This window comes from Eleginops maclovinus, chromosome 3, assembly GCF_036324505.1.
Source record: "Eleginops maclovinus isolate JMC-PN-2008 ecotype Puerto Natales chromosome 3, JC_Emac_rtc_rv5, whole genome shotgun sequence".
In the NCBI taxonomy this organism is placed as follows: domain Eukaryota; kingdom Metazoa; phylum Chordata; class Actinopteri; order Perciformes; family Eleginopidae; genus Eleginops; species Eleginops maclovinus.
The window spans coordinates 24254895-24266874 of record NC_086351.1 but is presented as its reverse complement, the minus strand read 5'-3'; the positions used below and the strand labels follow the sequence as shown (position 1 = coordinate 24266874).

At 39.6% G+C, this 11980-nt stretch overlaps 1 protein-coding gene across 1 annotated transcript; it reads left to right on the top strand.

Moving 5' to 3' along the window:
* Window positions 1–637: 637 nt before the first annotated feature.
* LOC134861724 (golgin subfamily A member 6-like protein 24) lies at window positions 638–10785 on the top strand. The gene is made up of 9 exons (XM_063879149.1): window positions 638–738; window positions 1124–1218; window positions 1737–1904; window positions 3377–3481; window positions 3712–3834; window positions 8480–8632; window positions 8714–8780; window positions 9774–9874; window positions 10621–10785. The coding sequence occupies exons 1-9, from the start codon at window positions 669–671 to the stop codon at window positions 10783–10785; spliced, it is 1047 nt and encodes a 348-aa protein (XP_063735219.1). The 5' UTR covers window positions 638–668.
* Window positions 10786–11980: the final 1195 nt, after the last annotated feature.

The window sequence follows — 11980 nt, the reverse complement described above, 5'->3', positions numbered from 1 at the left end:
CATGGGAGCTTCTCTCTGTTCTTTACTGAGATCCCAGGTGACTCAATCATTTCTCTCCTCTCTGGAGCTGCAGGGGGCTCTTCTTGTTGTTCAAATGGAGATGGAGAAGATGCTGTATGTGACTCGGCCCAAAAGAGTTGATTCTCACTAACCCCACAGCATAGCCGTGTGTTGAAAGGACCACCCTGCTGCTTCTCCTCCTTCTCATGTAGCCACAGATCATGTCCAACAACCTATGTTAAACCCGGTGCCAGGACGTGGAGAGCAGCAGAAGGTCTCATATCAAACTTAGCCAGTCAATATGTTTCCTTTGGCTGACCAAAGTTGGGCTACCAAGAGCTGTGTGTTCATTGAAGCAGATGTAAAACTGCATGAGTTGAGGTTTGAAAGTATTCAAAAACATTATAGAGTTGCATTAAGGTTGTTCTAGGGTCTAGCATTATTGTTTAAAAAATGAATATGTTAGGGTGGTAAGTTTGTCAGTTGACATTTTAACTGCTTCTGTGCCTAGAATAGAATGTTCCACAGTTATAGCAACGGTAACCGAGGGGGACGGGGTGAACTCTGTAGTCATTTGGAAATAATTACAGCTACCAAAACATAAAGCACATTTATTCAAATAACATTAACTTAAACCACAAGTGTGTGATAGTGTGGTTGGAACAAACATGGATTCAACTTCCTCTACGGAGATGAAAGACTCAAGGAGTCCGACTCATCATCCAGTCAAAACCTCAGGTAAGTGAAATGTAATCTTTAAATGAATATTTCAGTTAGTTAGCCTTAGTTAATTTGGTTAGCTAGTTAGCCTATTTAAAACACATCAAAGACAAGTCCCTCTTGAAACCTTGTACCTTGCAGGGTGAAGAAACAATGTGTAAGCTTGCATCATTACAGAAAATAAATCGATAATAGTGTTTCAAAGTTTACCCTCTTTCATATCATCATAAAACAACAGTATAGTAACAAACATGTCCATTATTAAATACATTTTAAATCCACCTCGAGAGACACACTATGTTTAGCTAGTTGGGAATTTTTATTTATGATATTTATTGCTAAATAATTTTATTAAAAGCCTTTACTAAATGAATCTGTAAAAGGCTCTTTTTTTGATTTCCAGGGAAATGCAAGGAAGCTGAAGCCAGTGCAGCAAAACAGCTGTTGGACATCCATGACCAACTTCCATCAAGACAAAAGCCTGACCTCTCCCTAGAGGTAAAGCTCAGTAAAGATGTTTGACTTACAGTGTAGAAGCACTCTGTTACAAGCAAAAATCTCGTATTCCAAATTTTACTTAAGAATTAGCATAAGAATAACTTCTCATACTGTATACTGATCTTCACGAAAGAAAGGAAAGATGTCTGCCGGAGGTGATTGGTTGTTCATCAACACAAAAAAAATCTTCTTTATCCATATAACGCATTTTAAATTGATTATTGTATTTTTATATTGATAATCTGTACCTGTTAAGTCACTTAAATGATCAAATCAATGTATTGGAGTCAAAAGTATTATATTTCTCTCTAAAATGTAGTTAGGTAGAAATATAATGTGGAATAAAATGTAAATCTTATATTTAAAGTATCTCAAGCATGTACTTTCCACCAATGATTGATCAAAGCACCATTTACAGGTTTATACAACCATAAACCTGCCAAATACACTTTCATTAGCAAAGAAATGTTTTCATTGGGAACTTATATTTAATGTATTTGTTTTTGATTTCCACTCAGAAAAAAATTGAAAAAGAGAAGCAGAGGCAGAAGATCCTGATCAATGAGCACAACAGACTCAAGCTTGTCGTGAAGCAAAAAGAAGCCAAGTTGAAGGGGCTTCAGAAGACCCTGCAAACAATGGACCTCCAGCCTACAACCTACAACAGTGAAGACACATGTAAGCAGGTGAGTGTGTGCAGGGACATCTGGGTTAGAGAGGAGCATCACAGACTCACACTGTAAAAAGTCTGTTCCGCGGGGGGGTGTTCATATGGCAGCCCAGTGCTCCTAACACTAGGATGGGTCAAATGCAGAATTTAAATTTCCCCTTTGTGGAACCATTAAGGGTATATTCTTCTGCACCATAACTATTAAATGTTGATTAGTGCAGCAGCATTATCCTTGATTATAAACTACAATGCACAAAACCAACCGCACCCAAGAATCTGCCATTAAAGTTCCCCTATTATAAGTAGTTATATTTTGAGGCCTTTTTTATTATAAAATAGCTCTAAGTGTTGTTTAAATACTGTGAAGTATTAACAGACAATGCCAGGGCAACAATATGGACCCTTGAGTGTTTAACATGCACAGAACAGCTGGATTCAAAGAATAAGATCCTCTAGTAAAAATAAAGGTGTTTTTTCTCTTCTTTTACGCAAGTAACATTTCTATTGCTTCCGTTTACCTTGAGTAATATAACATTGTTGTATTGGTACAATAATAAGATTTAGATTTTGATGGGCCTGGTGCTGGAAAAATATCATTTTGAAGTGCATGAAATGACATTTCAGTTGAAATGTGCTATATGGAGCATGTAGATAGTTGGTGAATACAGTTTTTTCTAAAGGTCGGTATGAGCAAATATACAGCATGTCCCTCCCCTGTGCATTAACCCATACATGTGCAATACATATCAGTTATTATACACACATACATATTTGCTCTACTAATGAATGAATTCCTGCTCTTTATTTCCTTATTCTTTTATGTATGTATGAATGCTGCATGTCTTTGTTGTTTAATGCCGTCTATTCTGAATGTTTTGATGGGACCTTAAAAAGGAGTAGCCTTTGCTCGTGGATAATGATAATAAATGCTTCTAATCTAATATTTCCTAAATTGATTTGAACAATAAAGCATGTGAACATGTTCTTGAAAACCCATAATACCAGTATAAACCAAAAAAGAGACAAATATGTGACCTTAAACACTTCAGTCTGCTAACCTTTCACTATCCTTCATTTAAAATGAGGCTTAACACCAAGAAGTATTTAATTATTCTCTGTAAACGACCTGAAACATGCTTATTTTTTTTGTATTATGTATAGTTTTCCAGTATTTCCTTGGTTTTAATCTGGGCTGTGCTTTATGTGTGTGAGTTTTGCTGTCTATGTTATAAAGTATTATGCTTATTTTCTGTCAGTGTGGAATAGATGGCTGAACATTAACAGGAAAGTTTATTAATGTGTACTGTTTCTGAAGCTTATACAAATAAATAGATTCAATTAAAAACTGTTAAGCACCACTCATGTCTCTGAGAATAAGAACACAAGTGTCAGGTCTTTGCACCATGGACAGGAGCCGCAAATGCTGGATGAAGGCTGATCATGTATTCTTCATTCACCCCATGACGAACATTTCTGCTTCTTTTTCAGCGTATACGCCAGCTGGAGAATAACATAGACAAGATGCAGGTGAAGATCACTAAGGCTAGGGAAATCCAGACTGCCTATGAACCCATTCAGGAGAACCTGGAGCAGGTGAGCAGTGCTGTTTATTACACTGTCAACCACTGAGTGAAGAGATGGAATCAGAAGCAGCTCGTCAAACTATTGTCTTTACATGATGAAAGTTGCCATTCTAACATCAGTCTAGAACCACAAGGAGATACTAGCTCCATGAAAGCAGTATTCAAACAGCAGCAAAGTAACATGGTAATAGAAAAACAGGGTCTCATTCAGCTGAAGTTTGGAGTGTGTTCTGTGTTCAGGAGGTCCGTGCTATGTACGGAGTAGTGGAGCAGAAAGAGCATGCAGTTGCTATTGGACAGGCAAAGATGGACAAAGCAAGCAAAGAGTCCGAGACAGCTGCAGCTGCTGCAGGCTGCACACTGGTTAGCATCGCAGACACACACACACACACACACACACACACACACACACACACACACACACACACACACACACACACACACACACACACACACACACACACCATATATCGCGTAATATTCTGTAAAAAAAAATCCCACTTTCTTTGTACTTCAACCCTCAAGACCCCCCTCTTATGTTTCCTCACCATTATTATATACGATCATAAAAAGTACATTTTTTGATTACTTTGTTTGGATTTTTTCGTTTACAGTCAAACAAACAAACACACACAACAGACAAAAAGCACCCAGTACCAATAGACAAATTAACAGACGTAAAGAGAGGGGATTCATATCTAAAAATCCAAACAGTCCAAAGCCGCCAGTCAACAGCAATGCTGCTGACAAAACAGGAGGTTGCCCCATCCACCAGGAGGGTCAACGGTACAAGAAAACAACAAAAACAACAACAACAATACAATACAAAAAATAATGTGGAGAGAATGCCAGAATATCAGTCAGCATGCAAGATAGGGCAGAGCTTGCATAGAATAAATACACAACATAGCAGCACAACCCATGATATATACAATTAGGTCTCAAGTAACCTCAAAAACGGCTCCCACACCTTCTGGAAATAATTTTGTTAATTCCAATTTGTTTTAATGCTAGAATGAATCTGTTCCATCTTAGCAATAGAGATCATTTCGTTGAGCCACCTTCTGAAACATGGAGACGATGGAGACTTCCAGTTTAGTAATATTAACTTTTTAGCTGCAACCATGCCTGCCTCGAGAGCCTGCTTTTGATGGGAAGGAAGGGCCCTTGTCCTGTCAGAACAAAAACTATTGCCAAATTACAATCCGGCTAATGTTTATTGTTTGGAAAACCAATTAAATATGTCACACCAGAAATCAGCTATTACTGGACAGTGCCAGAATAAGTGTGATAGTGATCCTTCGGCAATAACACATCGATCACACATGGGAGAAACCGATTTGAATATTTTACTAAGTTTAGTTTTAGAGTAATGCAGTCTGTGTAGGACTTTAAATTGAATCAATTTATACCTAGAATTGACAGACCAGCTCTGAATACTGGACAGGCCCTCCTCCCACAGTTCATCAGACAATGGAGCACCCAATTCTTCAGCCCAGGTCTGCCTGAGGTGACCGGTATCCATTGGTACTGTAAAAGCAGTGATGAAGCGGGAGACCAAATGTTTAGAGTTTGGCTGCGAGAAAGGTAAATCATAAAAAATGTGGCTCTTTGGTTTGACTGTGTATTCTGGAATACACCCCCGTACAAAATGCTGGACCTGAAGGTAGAGGTACAAATGTGGTTGAGGAAGGTCATATTTAGTTTGGAGCTGAAGGAATGAAGCACATTTATTATCTATGTACAGATCACCAATACAGCACAGTCCCCTCTCTCTCCAGTCCAGAAAGACCCCGTCCATCTGCACTGGTATGAACAGGTGATTGTACGCGATAGGGGTGTGTACCGAGACATCCGGCAATCCAAAATTCTTTTTTATTTGATTCAACATCTTCAGGGAATTTCTGAGAATGAAGTTATGACCAAGTTATTTGTAGGAAGGCTGTGCTCTGGAAAAGGGCAGCACTGGGAGAGAGGTTTCTGTAACTGACATGGATTCGATCTTCAACCAGAGTGGGGAGACAGCAGGCCAGTCATCACCAGGGGAACCCCATTGCAAGAAGGAGAGAGCCCTTGCATTTGCAGCCCAGTAACAATGCCTAAATACAGGGAGGCCGAGGCCACCCCTGTTTACAGTCTTCTGTAAGTGTGCTTTAGAGATGCGAGGGGGTTTATTCGCCCTGACAAACGAAAGGATAGCTGAATCCAGTTGTTTAAAGAAATACAATGGTAGATAAATAGGAAGGTTTTGGAAAAGGTACAAAAACCTTGGAAGTGCAACCATTTTTACCACATTGATGCGGCCAATCATTGAGAGGGGGAGCAACTTCCAGTTCCTAATGTTAGCTTTTAGTTTGTCTACCATATCCAAGAAATTCAGTTTCTGTAAAAGCTTGGGGTTTCTGGAAATCTTTAGTCCAAGATAGGTAATGTGGGTAGTGACTAATTTAAGTGGCAGAGATTTCAAGAATGCAGGGCTCAGATCATTCGACAGAGGCATGAATTCACTTTTATCCCAGTTAACTGTATACCCTGACAGTCCACTAAACGATTTAATGTAGCTCAGGAGGTTGGAAACTGAAACTAATGGATCAAATAGACAAATTAGTAAATCGTCAGCATATAAATTCACAAGGCTCTCAATATCACCAAATTTTACACCATGGATGGGTGGCTCCTGATTCCCATTGCAAGAGGCTCCAAAGCAATATCAAAAAGGAGGAGGCAAAGGGGATCGCCCTGCCTCACGCCCCTTTGCAAATCAAAAGATTGAGATTTGTCTGAATTAGTGAGAATAGAAGACACTGGGCCGGAGTAAATTATTTTGATCCAGTCTATAAAGTCCATCCCGAACCCAAATCGTTTCAGAGTCTCAAACATATAAGGCCATTCAATCTGATCGACTGCCTTTCGGGCATCAATAGATAGGATGGCAGCCTGTGTGTCCTTTTTGAACTGAATACAACGTATTTAGGAGCAGACGAACATTACTAAATGAGAACCGACCACGGACAAATCCGGTCTGATCGGGATGCACAATTTTTGATATATGATTACCCAACTTTGTTGCCAGGACTTTAGTTATTACCTTCTGATCACAATTTAGAAGTGCAATAGGTCTGTAACTTGCAGGGTCGGTCTCTTCCTTTCCCTTTTTTAGAAGCACCAAATATTCGCTTCGTAGAGCGAGCCGGGGAGTCTCTTATTCTTATTGAATCATTCACCATCCTGAACATGAGAGGGACTATTTTTCCATGAAATGCCTTTTAGAATTCACAGCCAAAGCCATCTGGGCCTGCTGCTTTTCCAGAGGGGAAAGCTCGAATACCATCCAAAAGGTCAGTCTTAGAGATTGGGGTGTCAATATCATCTCCGAGGTGCCATCTAATTGGGGAATATTTAGGTTAGCAAAAAAGTTATCAAAATCTACTTCAGAGGCTTTTACTTTACTGGAATATAATTCCTTGTAGAAGTCCCTGAAACAAGCATTAATCCCCTTTGGGTCAGTAACCAAATGACCTGATTTAGATTTAATCCTATGGATGACTTGATTAGCCTGCTCACCTCTGAGTTGACTTGCTAATAAATTCTCTGGTTTATCTCCGAGTTCAAAATGATTTTGTGTGAGTTTCAGTAAGAGGCTGCTGACGCGTTTGCTGAGGATAGTGTTATATTCATACTTCAGTTTTAAGATATTATTGTAGTTGGGCTGTAAGAAGGAGGATCTATAGGCCTCTTCAAGTACTGGAAGCATTTTTTCAATATCCATAAGACGAACATTAAGTTCCCTTTTTTTAGATGCTTCAAATGAAATAATGTGGCCCCTCGTCACAACCTTAAAGGCCTCCCACAGCGTAGAGTCAGAGACCTCCCCATTATCATTAGTGGTAAGAAACTCATCTATACGTTCAGTCATATACTCAATGAAAGAGTGGTCTTCAAGGAGGAGAGGGTTAAAGCGCCAGCTGTACTTTTGTTTAGACAGGATATTCTTAAGCTGAAGAGAGATCGGGCTATGGTTCGGATATCAAAATATTATGATAGGTAGAGTTGGTAATGCTGGGTAGTAATTCAGAAGATATCAGGAAATAGTCAATCCTTGTGTAAGACTGTGTCCAGTGTCTTGGTAAAGTTAGTGTGTGCAGAGAAAGATGTGTTCTATTTTGAAATAAAGAGTTAGTATATATTTAACAAAATGTGTTTTTGAGAAGAAAATTATCCATTTGGCCAATTGTGTTTTGTAGGTGTGAGTCTGTGTTAAGAGTTTAGAAAAAGTATCTGAAATATGGGTAAGCGCTTGTTAGCGATTGAAAAAAATAATGTAATATTGTTGCGGCGTGAGCGCCCCTCGAGGTCATCCACCTTGAGCTTGAGCGCGGTGTTTTCCCTCTTCAGGCTGGAGAATGCCTTTTCCAAGCAGCTAATACGGCTATCCTGCTCCAGTACTTGCTCCTCGATAGATTCCACCCTGTCCAGCAGTTCCTTCTGAGAGCTTTGTACAGCCCGAAGTGTCTGGTCCAACTTGTCAAATCTGTCATTAAAGTGTTTGAGGATCTTGTCGGAGACCCTCTCCCACATCAACGGCATATCATCCATGTCGTCACTCGTAACTAGGCTAGGAGAATCACCGCTAGCATACTCAGCATTAGCCGAAGCTGTTTGGGGCAACTCGGCGTCTTTAAACCACTGTATCGGGGAAATTCCTGGGGCTAATAAAATGAGATATGAGAGTGTCTGGAAGCACGTCTACTCCATGCGCTGCTCACTAGCGCCCCCCCATAAAAAGTACATTAATTTTATGCTTGTTATGTTTAATTTTATGATTTATGATCTCGTATGGCTTGAAGGAAATGTATAACTCTTGATGACTTTATGCAGCCTTGTTTAAAGTTAATGGATTAACTGTAAATCAGTCTATAGCCGTGATGAATTCTCTAAGCTGCTCGGATATTTTAATGATCTCCAATGTGATTGTGTTTGTTCTCTTCTTTTTTTCCTAACCCATCAGGGCAGGATGTTTCAGATGGAATATGAGACAATGGGAAAGAAAAGAGAGATGGATCTTGAGCTGTGTGAACTGAGTGCAGAAGAAAAGGAGCTGAAAAAGCAAATGGAAACTCTGGGACAACTCAGCCTCACAGGCCAGAGGCTCAGAGAGCAGGTCAGAACAGAAACTCATCTGAGGGTAGAATAAGTTGTTTTGGTTTATTAGGTTTTGTCATAGTTTTATTTTCACTTGTAGGACATTCAAGCAGAAGAAGAAGAGGAGGAAAAAGAAGAAGAAGCAGCACAGTCACTTCCTGCCACAGGTAATGTAACAGAGACCTGTCTGCCGCTGTATTGATGCTTTCACATCCCTAAAATGACCTTATAACTGTCAACCAAACGTTTGCTGCAGTCCTTACATACAGTTTAAATATTTCGGGAGTAAAAAACTTGAATTTGTCACTACGTGTTTATAAAATATGACATATTAATAAGTGGCAAGTAGGTGAGATGGACCAAAATAAGAGCATTTTCCACTGTCAGCATTCTGGTCCTGAAACTGAAGGCACGATCTAGAACTAGATCCAAACGGTAACTAAATATAAATATAAAAATACATATTTCAGTACTATAACTGCTGAACCTCCATTTTTCAAAGTATTATCGTCTTCCAATTTTATAATCATGATGTTCATTTTATGTTTTTCATACTTAAATGTATCACCATTTCCAGTCGTTGTTGTACAGAGGATCTAGGTATCATATTTGACGGGCACCGGTGAAGCAGTTTGTAAATCTGGGCCCATGCTTTTCAAAAAGCTAAACGTTTCCTTTCCTACTTCCTTGTTTCTTATTTACCTGCAAGTTTTGACCGTTTTTACTTTGCAATTATAAATTGTTGATCAACTCAAAGTATTTGCCAACAATCCTGTGGCTTAACACCAGCATATGTGTCATAAACCATGTAATACATTACTTTGGGAAATCTACTGTATATTCAAATTATTTTCCTAAAAATATATATATTATATCATACACATTGAATATGATTCAATATGCTATGGTTACTTGTGGGATGGTATTTTGTCAAGATGAATAAGTCATTTTTAATTTGAGTGACACTAGCAACCATAACTCATTGTATCAAGTTAGTCTCTTGTACTCAAATACACAGAATTTAAAATAATACAAAATAAAAAAAGTGATTTGATTATCCAGTTCTCAACTTTTCCATCACTTCAAATTAACATAAAAATGCATAATCAGAACAAAAAGTAATGAGGTTGTGTCTTGTTGCTCTGTGCTCCGCCCTGCAGATCAGCAGTGTCACGACATCCGTTGGGCCTCCCAGGCTGACATGAAGCTGGGGGAGGACTTGGAGGCGCTGAGAGAGTCTCTGGGCTGTGCGGATGTGCAGGTACACGTCAAATCACAATCGAATGTAGCTGAATCTTCTACTTCAAGGACTTTAGGACAGATCCAGGCTAACTGTTGCCCCAGTTCCCAGTGTTTGTACAGGGGTGATGATGTAATGCACATTATCCTGCTTATTATAGGACTTCCTACTGAATAAATCAACTATGTGACTTACAATATCCACATAAACATAAAACAAATTTTATTGATTTGATTTATTTCTAACGTGTAAAACAGCAATACAAAACATAATAATCATATTGAAATTAAACAAGAGAATTATGATGCTGTACAAATTCAAGCAGGATCCAATTGATAAAAAATATATAATATATATAGTATTAACTTACAAATCATATATAAACAAATAATCTACCCGATTACACATCCTAAAAGGGGTGGGAAGAAGTTAACACTTATTTAATCCTACCCCTTCTCCCAAAAACGATATTATTAACATTTCTTTTTAAATATTCTTTATTATTGCCTCTGCTCAGAAATGAAAAGGAAGAAGAAAATAGTCCCTGAAATTGTCTGGTTTAGGGACTGTGTGGATATATCATATCAACTTAAGTCTTTAGGTCTTGCGTCTTTAAATATGTTTACATTGGTGTGACACACTGCAGATATTACTGTTGTATGTCATGACAGTAGTAGGTGCATGGTGAATGAAGTCAAGGTCATTCCAATAATCAGCCTGTGCTCGGCTGTCTGGATGTACCATGTAATGTCTGCCTGTCCTGATAGGAGCTGGTCAGCAAGGTGGTGTCGCAGCAGGCCACCACGCAGCAGCTCCTCTCTGAGGTGAGCCGCTCTGAGGAGCTGACCCGGCAGGAGGAAGGAGCTCTGACCAAGCTGCAGCTGCAGCATGCCGAGCTCAAGTTCAGCAGCAAGCCTGCAGCTACAAGGTAACATAGGGCTCAGAAGCACCAGGCCTTAGTGTCACATATTCACATGTTAGTCTTAAGTGTCATATTTAAGTTTTATATCTACATGTCAGTACCTAATGTTATATTTAAGGGTCACATTTAAATGCAGGTCCTTAGTTAGAGAGACTTCTTTTTTATATACAGTGGGGCAAAAAAGTATTTAGTCAGCCACCAACTGTGCAAGTTCTCCCATTTAAAAAGGTGAGAGAGGCCTGTAATTTTCATCATAGGTACACCTCAACTATGAGAGACAAAATGAGAAAAAGAAAATCCAGGAAATCACATTATAGGATTTTGAATGAATTAATTGGTAAATTCCTCGGTAAAATAAGTATTTGGTCACCTACAAACAAGCAAGATTTCTGGCTCTCACAGATCTGTAACTTCTTCTTTAAGAGGCTCCTCTGTCCTCCACTCGTTACCTGTATTAATGGCACCTTTTTGAACTCGTTATCAGTATAAGACACCTGTCCACAACCTCAAACAGTCATACTCCAAACTCCACTATGGCCAAGACCAAAGAGCTGTCAAAGGAGACCAGAGACAAAATTGTAGACCTGCACCAGGCTGGGAAAACTGAATCTGCAATAGGTAAGCAGCTTGGTGTGAAGAAATCAACTGCCGGAGCAATCATTAGAAAATGGAAGACATACAAGACCACTGCTAATCTCCCTCGATCTGGGGCTCCACGCAAGATCTCACCCCGTGGGGTCAAAATGATCACAAGAACGGTGAGCAAAAATCCCAGAACCACACGGGGGGACCTAGTGAATGACCTGCAGAGAGCTGGGACCAAAGTAACAGAGGCTACCATCAGTAACACACTACGCCGCCAGGGACTTAAATCCTGCAGTTCCAGACGTGTCCCCCTGCTTAAGCCAGTACATGTCCAGGCCCGTCGGAAGTTTGCTAGAGGGCATTTGGATGATCCAGAAGAGGATTGGGAGAATGTCATATGGTCAGATGAAACCAAAATAGAACTTTTTGGTAAAAACTCAACTCGCCGTGTTTGGAGGAGAAAGAGTGCAGAGTTGCATCCAAAGAACACCATACCTACTGTGAAGCATGGGGGTGGAAACATCATGCTTTGGGGCTGTTTTTCTGCAAAGGGACCAGGACGACTGATCCGTGTAAAGGAAAGAATGAATGGGGCCATGTATCGTGAGATTTTGAGTGAA

What these genes read in the sequence shown, in the direction of transcription:
- LOC134861724 (XM_063879149.1), top strand. Translation starts at nt 669, where the DNA reads ATGGATTCAACTTCCTCTACGGAGATGAAAGACTCAAGGAGTCCGACT. An exon ending in AGCCTGACCTCTCCCTAGAG is followed by an intron (nt 1,219 to 1,736) that starts GTAAAGCTCAGT and finishes ATTTCCACTCAG; the next exon opens with AAAAAAATTGAAAAAGAGAA. An exon ending in CTGCTGCAGGCTGCACACTG is followed by an intron (nt 3,835 to 8,479) that starts GTTAGCATCGCA and finishes CTAACCCATCAG; the next exon opens with GGCAGGATGTTTCAGATGGA.